The 17,838-nt window shown below is 47.7% G+C and overlaps 1 protein-coding gene across 1 annotated transcript in view; it reads left to right on the plus strand.

The window, feature by feature from the left end:
• Eipr1 (EARP complex and GARP complex interacting protein 1) overlaps positions 1-17,838 on the plus strand; it is a 98,920-nt gene that overhangs the window by 74,625 nt on the left and 6,457 nt on the right. The window contains exon 5 of the mRNA XM_004648059.2: positions 8,324-8,423. Coding sequence (XP_004648116.1) covers positions 8,324-8,423 — 100 coding nt within the window. The remainder of the gene's footprint in view (positions 1-8,323; positions 8,424-17,838) is intronic.

The raw sequence follows: 17,838 nt of genomic DNA on the forward strand, positions 1-17,838 counted from the left end.
CCATTGTAAAATGGGAATGGATGTCACAGTCTTCCTGGCCCCATATAAATGTTACCAAAATTAAATATCAGAAACGAGACCATGACGAGAGAATACTTAGTAAAACTCAACATACAAGCACCTTATTCCAGGAAAATTGAAAGTACAAAAATCCAAACACATAGTGCTCAAATTATAGTTGGTTATATCAAAGAGAAATTCATTTTCTCCTTAAGATTCTAGTTGAAGTTTCTATTAAATAAAGTGTATCAAAAGTGTCCTTAAATCATCCTCTTAGAAACAGAATTTTCCAGAACATGTTACGCTAGGAGGTTCACTATGGTATTCACTGAGAGAGTTTAGGAGCTCCGTATTCACACGGGTGTAAGAAAATAGTATAGTCCAGGCAGTTTTTATTTATTTATTTATTTATTATTGTTTATAATTACTAAACTTTTTAATAAAAATCCAGGTCTTCACCACTTGTCCAGGCAGTTTTTAAACAACTGAATGCATGCCTGTCAGTTCTAGAGGCTGGAAGTCCAAGCTCAAGGGCCCTCGGGTTTGGGGTCTAGCTTGGTGAGGCCTGTCCTCCTGGGCCCTGCTCCTGGCTCATGCATGGCACCTTCTCTTGCACTCTTACATGGTTCCCAGGCAGGAAGAGCTGCCCTGGGCCACTTTTAAAGGCCAGTAACCTCCTTCACAAGGACTGTACAGTTTTTAATGTTCTCTTTTTAGTTATTTAAACTTAAGGTTAAAGTAATTTAAAAACTTTCCACCCAAATGTGTAGTAGTCCAAGAATTTTAATCTACCATCTACTTTTCTTCTGCTGTTCAAAAACAGTAGTTGATGGAGGAGAAGTACAAGAAAAAAGGAAAACCCAGAACCCTTCAGATTTTAGTGTCTGTGCTGCCGAAGTGAGTACAACCCTTTAGATTTTACTTAAAATGTGTTATTTTGGTTTTATTGTGCTTTGTGAAAGTGTCCCTGGAAACTAATGGCCATCCCATAGGCTTGTTGTCCCCTACTGCAGTCTCAGGAGGATGCCTGTAACAGGGAATGCCACTGTGGTGCTAGGTTTATGTCCCCTCCTGGAGTGGAACTTGGTGTTGGAATCTCTCGATGTTAGTGTGCCAGGGCTTGAGTGGGTGTGGGTGTAGAGTGCCCTGCAGAGCCTGCCTCTGTTCCTCCAGCTTTCTCCAGGAAGAAGATCCGGCCTGATCCAGCCTGATCTGATCTGTCTGTTCTCCCCAAGGAGCCCCACACTGAGGCCCTACACCTGCCACTAAGGCATTGCTGAAGAGTAGAGGGTGCCTCTCGGGCTTCTGCATGCCATGCGTCCTTCACTCTGGGTGCTTGTCTCTGTGCCGCCCTGCACACATGCTGTGGGGCATTAGCTGCTCATTAGCTGGCGCCTGCAGACATTTTTCCTTGTGGGATGTCAGAATAAGCAGCCTTTAATAGCCAAATCACCTGCTATGGACAGTTACGTGCTCATCCTCCAGGAGCATTTCCTGGCCCTGCATCAACACGAACCTGTCACTGGAAGCATTCCTCCGTATGTCACAGAATAAAGAACTCATGTATCTGCAGGCTGATCAGACTGGGCATGTTGACTTCGTGGTGTGATTCTTGAAGACCCCTTTTCCGGTCCTTGTATGTAGCACTTTGAAAAGCTGGTTGTCTGCTTATTGTGAATTTTTCAGCAGGAAGAAATTAATTGGGTTGCAAATCTGTAGGTCCAGAGACATTTATAGGCTGGGGAAATAATTACATTTTTTAAAAAAAGGTTTTTCAGAATTGGACACCAAATGATGACTTAATCATTATCATTTAGATGTGGTTTTTCAGATCTTCCTTTTTTTTTTTTTTTTTTTTTTTCAGAAGACGGCATACGAGATGTTGCGGCGTGACTGAAGTTCATACGTGTGCTCTTGCAATCCCACATTATTTGAGATCTTAAAAAAACCGTATAAGGATTTTTTTTTTTTTTTTTTTTTTTTTTTTTGCCCAAAAATAAGCTTGAAGGGTTTGAGTGTGGTTGGAACAAATCACAAGTTGGAGAAGTCTTGGTGTCCGGCATTCCACGGTGTTCACATCCCATCCTTGCTGGCCTTGGGAACCAGGGAGCAGTGCAAATGATGCGCATCTAATTTAGAGTGGGGTTGTTTTCCCGGAGCTGTCCTCACCCCAGGCGCTGAAGTCTCAGATGGGGATATCTTCATTTGGGGACCATACACTTGAAAAGGGGGCATATTTTGTTTCATGAGCCTAGATTCTTCCAAAACAGAACCATTGTAGCTTTGGTGTAGGTCAGCTGTCTGTGTTGTTTGGGGTTATTCATAGAAGTAGCTGTTTTCTTACACTGCCCTCCGTGACTGTGGAGGGGTGCAGCATAATGTTAGATGCCTGCTCCTTTGTTCCTGTCAGCGTTGTTTTCTATCCTCTCCAACCAACTAGTACAGTGTGATAAAGCAGAAAGTGGGTGATTTTTACAAACAAAGAAACTTCTTAGTTTGGAGTAGGAAGAATGGCAGAAACCCTAGGTTATTTTCTTGTGTTTATGGCAGTGGTTTCATCTGTGAAAAAATAGAATTTCTCTTTATTGTCCTTTGCATACCGCAGCTATTGCAAGGTACATAGCAAACAGCAGTGGGCTTAGAGATTGCTATAAAATAACAACAGCAACTTTGCAGATACATTGTTCATGGATAAATAATGAAGTATACAATAAGAGAGTTCTCCCTACAGTGGTTTTACCAGCAGCTGGCCCCTCTGGAATAGCACACATCTCATTGGCATTGCAGCCTTGCAGAAGCACCTTACAGATATGTCCCTCTTTTATGTCCCCTCCAGGAGAACAGGGACCTTGTCTGCTCATGTACTTATGTGTGTCACATGAATATGTGTGTTGGAAACAGATGGGAAAGTGCTGTGCAGACCTGCACTGTGGGGGTGTGGGGAGAGGCAGAGAACCTTGCAGCAGTTAGGACACTGTCCAGGCTGGGCAGGAACATGGTCACCCACTCACCAGTGCTGTCAGAAGGAACATGTAGGACGCAGCGTGTGCTGGCTGCGGGTGTCTAGCTCTGCAGGTAAGCTGTGGGAGCTGTGGGTTCCTAAAGGGGAGCCCAGGTGTTCTGGCCTTGCTTGGAGATCCTCTCAGTATTTCTTGAGCAGCAGCAGCTTTCAGTTACTCTACTTGGTGTGGGTGGAGGGGTGCATGTAGATTTTAATTAGTAAACCAGCCCAGATTGGAATGTAATTCCAAGGTCTGGAGGCACTTGTCACCAGGGGTTCCACAGTGCTGGGCCCCTAGCCTCCTGTCCCTGTGGATCACCTCTTGTGCCCCCCATCTTCCTAGGACCTGTGGTATGGGCAGCAGTGGAAACTGAGAGGTGTTTCTTGTTGGAAATGGTGACTCTCATGTGGCATGTTTGGTGGCTTTCATGCCTTTGTCTTTGAGAACATCTGCAGCCTGTCCTACCACAGCCTTTACAGCCCATTTAGATTAATCCCAGATGGAAAAAAAAATAGGGAGCTTACTCATCCACCCCAGAATGGTTGGTTGCATTCTCCTTAATCTAGATTTTTATTTTTAAAAAATCTTTTATTTATTAACTTATTTGGTACAGTCTCGCTATGCAGCTTGGACTCGTAGTAGTCTTTCTGGCCCAGCCTCTCGAGCGTTGGGATTACAGGCATGTGCCACCTTGCCCGGTTTCAGTGGCTGGCATGGAGCACCTAGGGTTCCGGGGTCAGCACAGCATGTGGTACCAGGGATCAAACCCAGGTCTTTGCGCTTGCCAGGCAGGCGCTTAGACTGCTGAGCTATCTCCTGAGCCAATCTAGCTTTTTTTAAAAACACAAGTTAGTAAACTGCTGGTACCATACCTAATATTAGTACCTACTTTTTATTTTATGTTTTACTTCCCTTCCTTGGTCTTGGAATCTGTGGGTCACCCAGATGATGTGGCAAGATCAACACCTGCACTGTGCAAATGGTGCGCTCCTTTGTGCTCTGAACTCATAGACCTCAGGGCGTACCGCATGGGCCCTCCCAGATGTGACAGACGCCATCTTGGTTTGTGGCCAGAGGTGGCTCAGTATCTGCTGAACAGCACATCCTCAGAGCAGAAGGAAACCTGCCCTCCAGGCACACCTGCCGCATGGTGCTCGTGGGCTGCTCTCAGGGCAGAGCCCCAGCCCGGTGTCCCTGGCACTCTAGTGTGTGCTGTGCTTACATCCTCAGAGGCCAAGCGTGTGGGGAGCTCCCACCACGTGCGGCCTGAGAACAAGACAGACTGACAACTTCACTGGGCAGGACCTGGAGCTCAGGGACACTCTCAGACCCTGGGGGACATTAGGAGACATCTGGCTGGGTTTGGGCAGAAGGACACCAGAGAAATGTAGGCACTCCAGAGGCATTGCGGTTCAGAACCCATGACAGGCAGAGCTGCTCCCAGATACGTCCTCCCTTAAAATAAGCCGCCTGGTAAGTTTTGGCTTTGTGTGAAGGTGGTCATGTGAGTGTTCCTGACACTGTGTGTGTGTGTGTGTGTGTGTGTGTGTGTGTGTGTGTGTGTGTTACCGGGGATTGAGCTGGGGACCTTGCACTTACCAGGCAGGTGCTTATGCCGTTGAGCTATCTCCCAGTTCTTTTACTGGAGATTGAACTCAAGTCCTTGCGCTTGCCAGGGAAGTGCTTACTCTACTAACGCAACTCCCCAGCCCTGCAGTTCTTGATACTTTTAAAGAAGCCTGCCCTCACCATTGACTGTGCTGCCCACTGCCCTGGTTACTGGGATGTGTCTTCTCTCAGCACTTCCCCAGTTCCCTGGAACACAGCACCAAGCTCAGATCCAGTGGTATCTATGGCAGGTATTACAGTCAGCCACTGTTGCTGAGTTTTCTGGGGTTTTTCCCCGTATTTAGGGCAGGGCCTACAGGGTGTTCAGGGTCTCACTACACAGATTGGATTCATAGTGATTCTCTTGTTTATAGTCTCGGAAGTGCTGGGATTACAGGCATGTGCCACCACACCCAGTCTCGATCGCCATCTTAGTGCACCCGTGGGCAGGACCGGCAAGGCACGCCAGGGAATCCCCAGCCACTGCTTTCTGTGTACGCAGGCCCTGTTGCTGCATTTTAAAGTCATGTTTGCTTTATGAAATCAAGTGTGCCTATGTGGGGTGTATGTAGTGGTTCCTTGGCTCATGAAGTTAATTTGTTCTGCAGTTCTTTGGAAGATGGCTACATGGAAACAAAATTTTGCTGAATGTTTCTGTTTGCAAACCACATTGTTCATGAACAGAAGCATTCATGAAGCATGGTGTTACTGTATTTCCAACTGACATATCTTGGTGAATTTTTCCTTTTACCAATATAGAGTGGCTTTATTTGTCTTCAAATTTTAGTTTGAATTTTGTTTTGTCAGATGTTATAGCTATTGCTGCTAGCTTTGGGGCTCTAGCTGCTTAGAGAATTATTTTCCAGCTTTTCACTTTTAGTCTGTATTTCTTTTTCACTGAGGTGTGTTTCTTGCAGGCAAAATATAGTTTGTGTGTTTGTTTGTGTGTGTGTGTGTATCTTAATCTGATCTGCCAGTCTGTATTTTAACTGGAGAATTAAGACCATTTCATAAAGTGTTATTATTGAAACATTGAAATATATATACAAATTCTTGTCACTTGCTATATTTTTAATGTTTAATTCAGTTGTGATTTTCATTTATCTACTCTCAGGGAGATATTCTTTTACTTGGTCTTATGGTTATGATTATCTTTTCGTATATGTTTCCTATTCCCTTGAGTACTTTCTGCAGTACTAGGCTAGTGGTAAATTTCTTTCTTTCTTTCTTTTTCATTTTATGTATTTGGTACAGAGTTCTACTATGCAGCTCAGACTTGTACTAATCCCTCCTGTTATCCGCCTCCCCAGCACTGGAATTACAGGCGTGTGCCCCCATGCCCATTCTTGCCAGCGCAGTGCATCGCAGGGGTGGGGCCAGCATGGCATGTGGGACTGGGGATCAAACCCTTAATGGTAGATATCTTATCTTGGGTGGTCTTTATTTTCATTACTGTTTTGAAGGATAACCTAGACATAATAATCTAGGTTGGATTTTTTTTTCCTTCAATTTGACTGATGTGTAATAGAACGCTTCTTTTCTGGTCGTGTCTATTTGGGGTTCTAAGTGCATCTAGTACCTGGGTATCCATCCCATCCTCCAGATTTGGGAAATTCTTTTCTACAATTTCAGTGAATATCCATTAGCCTGTACTTCTTCATACTCTTTGAGGCCTGTGAGTCTTAAATTTGTTCTTTGAGAGTTTGCCCAGGAGCTGGGGAGATAGCTCAGTAGAATAAGTGCTTGCCTGGCAAGCCCAAGGGCCTGAGTTCAATCCCTGGTTCAGAGAGAGAGAGAGAGAGAGAGAGAGAGAGAGAGAGAGAGAGAGAGAGAGAGAGGCCCAAGAGCTCTTGAACACTCTTACCATTCAGTCTTATGTTTTCTTTATTCCCACTGAACATTTTAATATATCTATTGTGTATTCAAACCTTGATATTTTTTTCCTTTTGATTCATCTAACTCCCTGCTGAAACTTTCAATTGAGTTTTTCTTATTTGATTGAGGTTTTTATTTCCAGGATTTCTGTTTATGTTCTGTTTTAGATTCCCTGTCTCTTTGCTGGAGCGGTCTTTCATTTCCTGTGTAGTCTTCCTTAATTCATCCAGCTGCTTATTTCTATCATCTGTGGGTTAATTTTAAAATTCTGTGGAATTTTACCACATTGGTATCTTTGGAACCAGATATCAATGCAGGAGTTTCCAATTTTGGGAAACCATTTTGTTGCTTTATTTTTTGTGATTCCTGTGCTTTTGTGTTGAAGTTTGCAGATCAGTTGACATGGATGTCATACTCAAGGTCTTTTTTAACAAATGGCTTTGTCTTTGCGACATGCCGCAGATGAGTGTGTGTCAGTTTGAGAACATCTCCTTGACCCTTTGTGAAGTCCTAGGTTCATCCCTGGAAGAACTTTCTGTGGAGAACGTTAGCTACCAGTAATATACACATCCTAAGAACCAACTATATATCGACAAATGAAACTTATTTTAAAAGTTTCCTGCCACTCCACCTACCCAGAAAAACAAAGGAGGGTAATAACATAAGATAGGCCAAAAATAAATAAATAAATAAAAAGGAGGCATTAATGGTAATATTTATGTATAAGAAGAGAGGAGGGAGGAGAGATTTGAGACAGTGTGAAAAAAGGAGAGACTGGAGTTTAAATGGAAAGTAAAAGGATAGGGAGATTAAAGCCAAGTAATGAAACACCAAAGTTAGGAAACTACAAAATAGCCATTGATGTGGGAAAACACACACACACACACACACACACACACACACACACACACACTATAACCAGGTCTCATATGCCTCAGTGCAGGGACCAGGTCATACTCTGGCTGAATTGTTTCTCCCTGGGAAGGGCAGTGTGAGAGCGAGTAGGCTCTCTACCAGCCTCCACCCCTGCCTGGTTTCTGCATAGGTTCAGCTGGTAGGACAACAGCCCGAGAGCACAGGTGGCTGCTGGCTGCCACTGCATTCACCCTAGGTGGCCCGGGCCAGGCCAAAGTGCCTGCATGCTGAGTCTGCATCCTAGAGATACAAGGACGTGGGCTTTTTCTGTTCTCCCTGCTCCTGTCCTGTCCAGATCATCTCCGGCCCCATTTATCCAGGCAGAGGCTTGGAGCTACTCAGATGCCTCCCCAACTTGATGCTGCCTCAACCCACAGTGTGCATTACTGCCGTCCCTTAGCTTTCTAAAAATCAGTGTTTCGAGAGTTTGACTGGCTGCTCACCAGCAGTTCTCTGAGGCTGTCCTCTCCCCACAGAGCCCATGCCTGTGGATTTGGCAGAATGTCCTGGCGCGCCTCATGAGTGCTGCCTCTCTGGTCCTCCAGGCACTGATCTCCCGTGCTGGCAGACGCAGCTGTCTTTGTAGCTTTTACTTGGGAGGTGATAGGACTTAACTGTTGGCACACACATTGAATTGGGTGGGATCGACTGGGCTGTGGACGGGCCCTCTGTCACAGGCTGGGCAGCCTGGTCCTGGTGCAGATTTCTTGACCTCCTCTCTCTCAGCTTTCTGGTCATCAAGGTGCTGCCACTCCCCAAACACTGTTCCTTGGGGCACAAGGCTGCAACATTAGTGTTTGAGGGCCACAGCCCCATCCGCAGCAGCAGGCATCATGCTGTTGGCCATAGTGCTCCAAGAGGCAGGCGGGTCAGCGAGTACTTGCAGTGTCTCCGTTGATCCTTGGCATTTCTCTTCCTCTCAGCATCACGTGGGAGCCAATGGGAGACGGGAAGAAAGTCATTTCTTTGGCCGATAACCACATCCTGCTCTGGGATCTCCAGGAAAGCTCCAGCCAGGCAGTGGTAAGCAGGACAATGGCAGGGACTGGGGGCTTTGCTTTGGAATTGGACCTTTGAATGAAACTCAGAATATACTTCTTGATTTGCATGTGTTTAAGGGTTCCCCCATAAAAGCAAGGAGCCCTGTGAGGTGCTGCCCAGGCCTCGCTGACAGAGCTCCCCCTGTCCTTGGCTTATTCAAGGGGCTTAGTACATTGAGAAGTCTACTATTCTTTTAATGATTTCTCCCTAGCACTAGCGATGAACTCGGGGCCTTTGCACTGAGGCGCATCCCCAGCCCTTTTTATTTTTTTTATGTGGGGCACAAAGTTGCTAAGTTGCCTAGGCTGGGCTTCAATTTACAGTCTTCCTGCCTCAGCCTCCCAGAGTGCTGGGATTACAAGCATGCACTGCCCTACATGGCTTTGTGATAAGTGGCTTTTTAACCACTTAACAGTTTACCCTGAGATTATCAGGCAGTGTGTTTGTTTGCATACATCATGAGAATCAAGCATGTGTCATTTCAACCTGTCAATTCTTGTATTGAATACATTTGATAAAGTTATTTTCCTATTATATTAGCTTATACAAATTAACAAGAAAACATACAATTTTTGGTTATTCTTTATTTAAGTAATTGATCTGGCCACTGGTTAATGTATATTTTGCCAGTGTCACATATTTTTTTTTTTTTGACACTTCAACAATCTTTATTGATCAACCAGTAGTCACAGGTATATTCACCAAGGCAAAAGGTTGTTTATAGAACTTGTCCATAACCTGTTCATCTTTGCCTGGGTCTTCTTTCTCAAGGTCTCTCCAAACTCTAGACAGTATTGAGATGTTAGGTGTTGCCCTTACACCCAGTGGGTCAAAGCTGAGGCAGGGAACGGCAAACTGGAAGCTGCCTGGTCTAGAGGAAGACTTGGCCTCTTAGCCTAGGCAAGCTCCAAAGATAAATGCTCTCTTTAGCATCAGCCGCTGCCAGGAAACCTGGGGAGACCAGGTCTTGGAGCTTGTATCATCCGTTACCTCCGTGGAGTCTTCCATCTGGCCCGGCCACTGGGTTGCGCACTCAAAGGCCCAAGGGCGCGGCACCGCGCAGGACTTTTATTGCATGCGGCGGTCCAGGCATGTTGACCCGGCTCCTCGCCGGGGACCCCTTAATCTTGGATGGCAGCGCCGCCAAGTGTGAGCTCATGGTGGGGGATGGGCATGAGGTCCACACGCCACTAAGAGTAGCAGGCACGAAGCGACGGAACGAAAGGCGCCAGTGTCACATTTTCAAGTAGAAGCTCATATAAAATATTTACTTCACGATGTTAGCTAGCTTTTTAATGTATTTGCATGAGTCATAAAAATGATTATTCATCACTTTGAATATTTTGTTTTCTATAGAGCGGATACTGGTATGTGTTTTTGAGTCCTTAAAATTTTGTTTTACGCTTTGGTTTTTTGAAATCGGGTCTTGCTGGGTAGTCAGGCTGAGTTTGAGCTCATGTAGCCCAGACTGCCTCACTACAACAGTCCCCATACCTTAACTGCCCCAGTGTTGGGATTCTGTCTGTGCACCAGTGTGTGTGTGTGTGTGTGTGTGTGTGTGTGCACCCAGAGATTAAGCGGAGGGCCTTCTTGTGGAGCTGTATCTCATCTCTAGCTCTGTTGTGTTTTCAACAGGTCTTATAAGTTGCCGAGCCTATGAAATTTTCTCTTTTCAAATGTATTTCTTAAAACATGAATTTATAATTGCGCCTCATTTGTTTATGGCAAAGTAACAAGTTCAGGACAGAAATGCTGAGGGACTGAAGGGAGACCTCCTAATTCCTGTATTCAAAGGCCCTGTCACCTCCGGTGCTCTCAGGGAACCGAGAGCTGTATCTGTCAGGTGGATTTCTTTGCTAACAGTCCACATTATATTTATTTGCCACTTAGATGCTTACTTAGCTTTTTTTCCCTCGTGGTGCTTTACAATATTAATAAATCCGTCCCTCAATCCTCTGGGTTGAAGAGATGACATGAGTAACGATTGGTCATTATTAATATGTGGCATGGAAAGTTAGACTTTTTAAAATATTAAGTGACTTGTTAAAGTTTAAAAGTCACAGCCCTTCATGAAAAACGGAGAGTTGGCCTGTTTTCCTAGTGTTGAAGGAAAAATTGTTTTTAATTCCCAATCAGCCTAGGCTGGGTCTGGTGGTGTGTACCTGTAATCCCAACACTTAGGAGGCTGAGGCAAGAGGGTTGCCGCAAGGTCAAGGTCAGCCTGGGCCATAAAGTGAGTTCAAGGCCAGCCTGAACTTACATAATAAAAACTCTGTCTCAAAAAGAGAAAAAAGAAAGAAAAAAAAAGAAAGAAAAGAAAAGAAAAAAGTGAAAAGAAAGAGGAAACCAGCCAGATTTCCATAGTATGAAGTAGACCCAAAATTTTACATTACGTTTTCAAGGTAAAACAGAAAGCTCGAAGGAGACTCAGTTGTGAGATGAGCCCAGGGACATCTATAGGTGGAGGGCCAAGGACATGCATGTGGCCTGCCTTCCAGAGTCTGTCGAATTCTGGCCATGGCGACCCTCCAGCTAGGCTCCAGCTGCTGGAAGCTTCGGAAGGAGGAATGTTGTCCTGTCACATGCAGTCATGCTGGGCCTTGGGGTGCCACTTCAGGAACACCGAGAGGACCTCACTGTGGTCACACAGGCAGGACCAAGTCGGGGTGCCTGAGAGAGGTTTGGGCCCCACTCTGGCGTGCTGGGCGTGGTAGCATTCACCTGCCTTCGCCACCCTACTCTGTAATCAGGTGGCAAATGCGTCCGCACACCCAGGTCATCTCCCAAGCATTTCATGGTAGGGCGATTAATCTGTAACTTATCTTCTACAGAGATCAATTTAGTTTTCTCTCCTCCTTTTTTATCCGCCGTCAGCAGTTCTGTCAATATCCCTCTGCGCCCCTCCACTATGGTATTTAATACAGAACCTTCCCATCGATTTCGGCCTCCTCACTCTGGCTTCTCATTTTTTTTATTGTTTGAGGATATTGCCTTCTGTGGTGAATCTAATCTTATGCTCCCTGCATCATTAGCTTTTGCAATTAAATTGGAGACTGTTTGCCATTTATAATCATTAGCAGAGCCCCCAGGAGGCGGGGAGTGGGAGGTTCTGTGGGGTCCATGGACCCGAGGAAGACAGAGGAGGGGACAGCCTCCCTGTTCACCTCTGTGTCCCCGAGCTCTCGGTGGCTGAGGACACAGATGGCATCTGTCCACACAGGACACAGGAGCTCCAAGATGGAATCTGAGGGACATGGTCTGCCTGGTAACAGTCACACACAGTGGTGTCTCTCTGAAAGGACAGATGTGTTTCAGGGACACAGGGTTGGTAGAGGTTTTCTGACCAGAATTTGAAGTGGGAGACTCCTTCCTGAAAGCCTCTGCTCCCTGACACAGTCATGTCTGGACTTGTTCTCTTCTCTCACCGTTCCCCTTTCCAGTAGAGTCTTTCACAGAATAGTGCTTTTCCAGTTTTTTTTAAAGCAGGCTTGAGTGTGGGGAGTGGTTTGAGGTTCACAGTGGAACTGAGTGTGTGGGGCTGAGGTTTCCCCTCTCGCCACCCCACAGCACAGCCTCCCGGGTGCTGCGTCCCCACCGCTGCATCTGCAGGGTGGCACGCCCATCCCCCTAGGTGACCTGTGCAGACACAGCATCACTACCCAGTGCAGTGTGGATCTCGGGTTTGGAGCCTGTTCAGACCAGCTTTCCTCTGGGAGCTGCGTGCACTCAGCTTCTCTGTGGATTCTGGCTCTGGAGTTTAGGTCTTTGTTCCCTGAGTTGTGTTTGTAGCCAGAAGGTGTTCCATTGTGAGGCATTTCTGTATCCTCCTATCACTGTCCTGCATTTTTTCTAACAATTTTATCATGCTCTGCTGTAGTCTGTGATCCGTGGAAGTGGGAAGCAAGTCTCTGGAGACTTTGGAGACATTGCCTAGCAGGGTGCAGAGGTGGGAAGGTGCAGAGGTGGTTAGGCGAGGACGGAAGTCTAGGCTTCCATGTGGCCCTCGCCGTCCCCAGGGGACATGGACAAACTTTCTTAGTGTTGCCAGGAATAGAGCTGTGGTCATTAGGTTTCCTCTCTCACTGGCTGCTGTGTTCTGAGACAGCAGCTCTCCCTCCTGGGGCTTTTCTAGGTCTGCACTGTTGGTTTTTCCTGTTGTTAGAAGAGGGATAATCAGTATGTTTTCACTACACTGCTATTGCTCACCAGTGTTTGAAGACATTAAAGCCAAAACACAGACCTCATGGTTGTGTACTTCTTGACAGATGAGACAGGAAGGCATGTGGAAGCAACAGAGGATTCTGCAGGTCACAAGGTCTGTGAAGGGTGATGCCTTGATTCCAAGTGTGGCTTCTCCTATATAGCCGGGGACAGACATGAGCCAGTGGTGGAGGTGAACAGGCATAGGAGGCTGAGACAGAAGGGGCTCAGAGGCAGGAGGAGCACCTGTGGTTGGGTAGCCTTCAGGATCAAAGCCCATTTCTGCCACTCTTTAATAGGATGCTCTGGGTAAGTAACGTGGCCTCAGGGTCCACCTGTGTAAGTTAGGCATTATGGGAATCTTACAGCAGAATTCTGTGCGAGCTGCATTCCCCACAGCGCCTGGCCCATGGCAAGCCCTTGGTGTACACCTGTTGGTTGGGTGGCTGGGTAGAAGGGTGGATGCAGAGATGGACAGGTTGGGGAGGAGGTGGGTAAATGGATGGATAGACAGATGCATGGTGCTGGTGTGAAGGCATGGACCGCTGCCTGCACAGATGCTTGGGTAGACCTGTGCAGGGGTGGATATGTGGGTGGACGCATGGGTATAGGGGTGGTAGATGCATAGGTACAGGGATGTCTTGGTCACTTTCCTCATCAGAGAGACACAACCCAATCTCTGCAACTTAAAGGAGCAGAGATTTATTTTGACTCATTTGTGGAGGTTTTAGTCCATAGTTGGCTGGCTCCAAGGCAGGGGAGCATGGTGGAAGGGTCTAAGCAGCTCTCCCCTTAGCATCCAGGGAGCAGAGAGTGAAGGAAGGAGCTAGTAAGGGAGACATACTCTCCCAGGTCATGTCCCCACTGACCCCTATCTTCTGACTGGGGCCTACCTGCCAGTACCAAGCTAGCTGTAGCATCCTGTTCATCCATTTACCATCCACAAGCTCCCCATTTAAGTAAATGTCACTTTTGGGGCACAATCAGATATAAACCCTTGACAGTGGACCTGTGGATAGATGCATGTGCCTCTGGTGTACGGATGGATGTGTGGATGGACTCATAGTGCATGTGTATATGGGTGGATGCATGAGTAGTTCTGTGGATAGATGTATGGGTCCATGGGTGTATGGATGTCTGGCTGCATAGATGGGTACATGGGTGTGTGGATAGATGCATGGACTGGTGTGTAGATGGAGGTATAGTCCATGGATGGATGAATAGATACATGGGTCCATGATGTGTGGATGGATAGGTGCATGGATAGATGTGTGGATGGATGGATGAATGGGTATGTGGCTAGATGGATGTGGGGATAGATGCATGGGTACATGGATAGATGGGTGAGGGATGGACGCATGGGCATGTAGAAGTGTGGATAGGTGCATGGGTAAAAGGACAACTGGATGAGGGATGGATGCATGGGTACTTGGATGGATGGATGGATACAGGGATGGATGGATGAATGGATGGATGGGTGTGTGAGTGTGTGGTTAGATGGAAGCATGCATGTATGTGGTGGCTGTTGTAACACAAGATCTTCAAAACTGCATCACTGATGATAGTCATCAAGAAGGTCCTCATACAGAGGCAAGTATAGGAGGATGCATTTGAGGTACAAGAAAGCCATCTGTGTTTGCCTCATGATGAAGTGGCCATCCTCAAAGCCAGTGGATGATGAGCAGATCCCAGCTCAGACTCAAAGGACACAGTGAGCTTCCACTATCGCTGTGCTTCTCTGTGAAAGGTGTTTTTCTCCATGCAAAGAGCTGTGCGTATTCGCCGCCTTTCCAATGGCTCTCATGGGTCTAGTTGGTGTCCCAGGATTAAATTTTATGTCCAAGTCCATCTTGGGAAATCCGCACATCTGCATACACAGCGCATGCGCACACATGCACACATACCCCTATTGTGATGTGGGACTGAGGTGACACTGCACTCTCAGGTGTGGGACACAGACTGCCTCCAGAAGCAGGGGTTTGGGTGCTGTTCTTCCTACAAATTGAGTTCTTTTCAGGTAAACTAAAAATAAGTGAAAACAACACCAGACTCTCTTCCCAGGTTTGTAAATATGGGGAGACACCTGCTGTGTGGAGAAGCTGCTTGCTTCAGTTCAGCTCTGCCTGTCTTCCCAGGTGCCTGGCGCCTTTGATGTTGCGCAGCGACCCCAGCCCTGCTGGGTCTGTGTGTCCAGTGTGGTCAGATGTGCAGTGCTGTCTGCATGGTCCTGGTGTCCTGTGACCCTGGCAGGCCCCACCACTGCCCTTTCTCTAAATCAAGGAAAGCCCTGCGTCTTAACAGGAGCTATGGCAGCTGGGTCCTGCCCTGGGAGCCCAGTCCTGGTCCTCACTGATCCTTTCCTTTGATGTCAACAATAGGCCTCGATGGTTCTCCAGTGACTTCCAATCCCTCTGCCTGCATCTGCCCACAGAGATGCTGCACACACCATGCATTTCAGAGGATAGCACCAGCCTGTGCCTCACACCCAGGCCTCCATGGATGTTTCCTACGTGCCTGATGTCAGCTGGCCACCCTGCATGCATTACCTCATTTAATCCGGGTGACCCTGCATTCTGACCTGTTCATAATTCCTTGGTTGTACATGTAAATTACAAGAGAGAAAGCTGAGCCTCAGAGAGACTTGAGTAAGTCAGAGGCAGAGCTGGGGTCAGTGCAGGGTGTTTCTGTTCAAAGCTGGTGCTAGAATTTCCAGCTAGGGTGGCCAGGAGAGGGCCCAGAGAGGTCATTTCCAACCAAGGCTTGTAAGGGTACCATTTCACTGTGAGCCACAACAAACAAGTTTTATTATCTGGTGTCATAAAAATCATGCAGAGAAGGTGATTCCAGGGTGATTATGTTAGTTCAGTTCCTCCCCAGCGTCATCAAGGACTTCTGTACTTCACTTTTTTCTACTCTGCCATTATGACTGCACACTGACTGCGGCCATTCCAGCCATCACGTCCAGACTTCCATGGCACCAACAAGAAAAAGCCGATGCTCTTTATAGGGCAGTCCTTTTAGAAGGCCTGTACCCAGGGATCAGGCTTGGCCTGAGCAGTGCCGGGCCCAGGGGAAGGGAGCGGCTGGGTAAGGTGGTCACTGCTTTCACGTGAGCATGTCTCTCCCTCCACATGGTGCATAGCTGGGGTGCACCAGCTGGGGTGCTGCACGCCTCCTGTGCACTGAGCACTGCAGCCCTGACACTTGTCACCTCCTGCCGTGGCCTGCTCTGCTGGCCTCACTGGTTTTGATCTGGCCGACGGATGCATGGGAATCTGTCGTGGACATAGCCCTGTGTGCCTGGCTGCACTCGTCCCAGCTTGGCAGTCGCCATCGGCAGCAGGGACAGCTTTTGTCTTTGGAAGCATCATGCTGGGCTTGTTCTGATGCTTGCCAGACGCGCATTGCTGGAACAGACCTGGGTCACAGCGCTGCCCCCACAAGGAGGTACCTTCTTTGTTCCCATTCCAGCGTCAGCAGCGACCTGTCTGAAGATGTACGCAGGACACCTTTCATGATCTCTCCTGGAACAGGAAACACCGAATATTTCTCTTTAATGCTGAAAACTGGATTACTGTGTATGTGGCGCCGCATGGAGTCCTTGCTAAGTTCTGTCCCCACATCACCAGGAAACCCAGAAGTGCAACTGATGAACCTTACAACTTATACTGTGCCTCCTGCCCTGAGCAGATCCTTGGAAATATGCATGTGAAATCCCTCTCAACTTTTTATTAAACTCTACCTTCTGGAGCATCTAGACCTTTGGGGATAGAGCCCTTTGCCCTGAGCTGCTCTTGGGTGGGCGGGCAAAACCTTAGTTTTCTCTGTTCATCGCTGGCTGTTGGCCTGAGGTGCCCTGGTTCCCTGCTCCTGTCCTGCACACCCCTGCAGAGTGCTTTTTTCTTTTTTTTAAATTTTATTTATTTATTTATTTATGTGTGTGTGTGTGTGTGTGTGTGTGTGTGTGGCCAGCTCAGCCCACCAGGGGGCGGCGCTGGCTGGCATGTGGTGCTGGGGGATTGAACCACGGTCCATGTGCTTTGCTAAGCTTGTTCTAAGTAGGTGCTTTAGACCACTGAGCCATCTCACCAGCCCTGCAGAGTGCTTTTGTCAGAACTAGCAAGACAGAAGTGAGTGAGGTCATGGGGCTGCTTGGAGAAGGGTCAGCTGACCACCAGCCCTGGTGGGGGTCCTCCAAGCCGTCTTGGCCAGCAGCTGACCTCTTTTTCTGGCTGCCTCGGCTGATATGTGCTCCATCTAGAGCTTAGCTTTGCCCATTCGATGTTACTGGGGGTCTTCGCAGTGTGCAGAGAGCCCTGCATGACAGTAAGGGCAGGGACCTTAAGCCCCATCTTTCTGAGGAGTTTGGTAGGGGCTTAGTGTGCTTGATAGGAAGTTGATTGGAAACCAGAGTTGAACATGTGAGCAGCCTTTTCCTTATTCAGCTTGTTCATCATATGTTGTTGGCATCTACATTGTCCTCGAAGGGTAATCACCAACCTCGTAACTATGACTCCTTCCAAATTGGAATAGTGCTTGTGAACATGTTCTGGGTTTTTTTTTAAGTTCAAAGCGGATACTACAGCTTTCCCTGTATTGTCAGTGTGGAGGTTAAAGGTCGATCCACTTCTAAATTGCAAAGGTTAAAGCCAAGAACAGCCAAGCTGTGTCTCTAAGAACGTAACTGTAGAGTCCCTTTAGCTCTGCACACCACAGCCTTGCCCTGGTTCTCCTTGCTCGGTAACCGGTAACCAAGGGTTTGTCCTGATGCTCCTCACTGGCTTCCTTCTCCTTGGGGCTCATAGCCTAGGGCCCCCGCCAAGTTCCCCTTCCTGCAGTGCTGTCTTCACTGAGCTGCAGCTGGAGCTGAGCCACCCCTCTGGGTCCCCTCCATTGTCATGCACTGACCCATGGGCAGCTCTGCTGCATGTCCTGCTCCACAAGTGACAGCAGTGGCCCGCTGTGGCCAGCAGACACGCACTGCAGCACCTGGCCAGGCTCCCATGCTGCTGCCATTGTGCTGCCCGTCACCGTGTGTTGGGGGCTTCAGTCTCAGTGCTGCCACAGCCCTCCTGCTGTGCTCTCAGTGCCACACACGTCTCCAGCCTGTACCACACGGGGACTGCCCGGCCGAGGGACTGTGGTCTCTGTGTCCTTCCCCTCTTCCTTCTTGTTTGTGCCAGCAGGTTGTGACCTG

This window comes from Octodon degus, unplaced genomic scaffold, assembly GCF_000260255.1.
Source record: "Octodon degus isolate 3935 unplaced genomic scaffold, OctDeg1.0 scaffold00351, whole genome shotgun sequence".
In the NCBI taxonomy this organism is placed as follows: Eukaryota; Metazoa; Chordata; class Mammalia; order Rodentia; family Octodontidae; genus Octodon; species Octodon degus.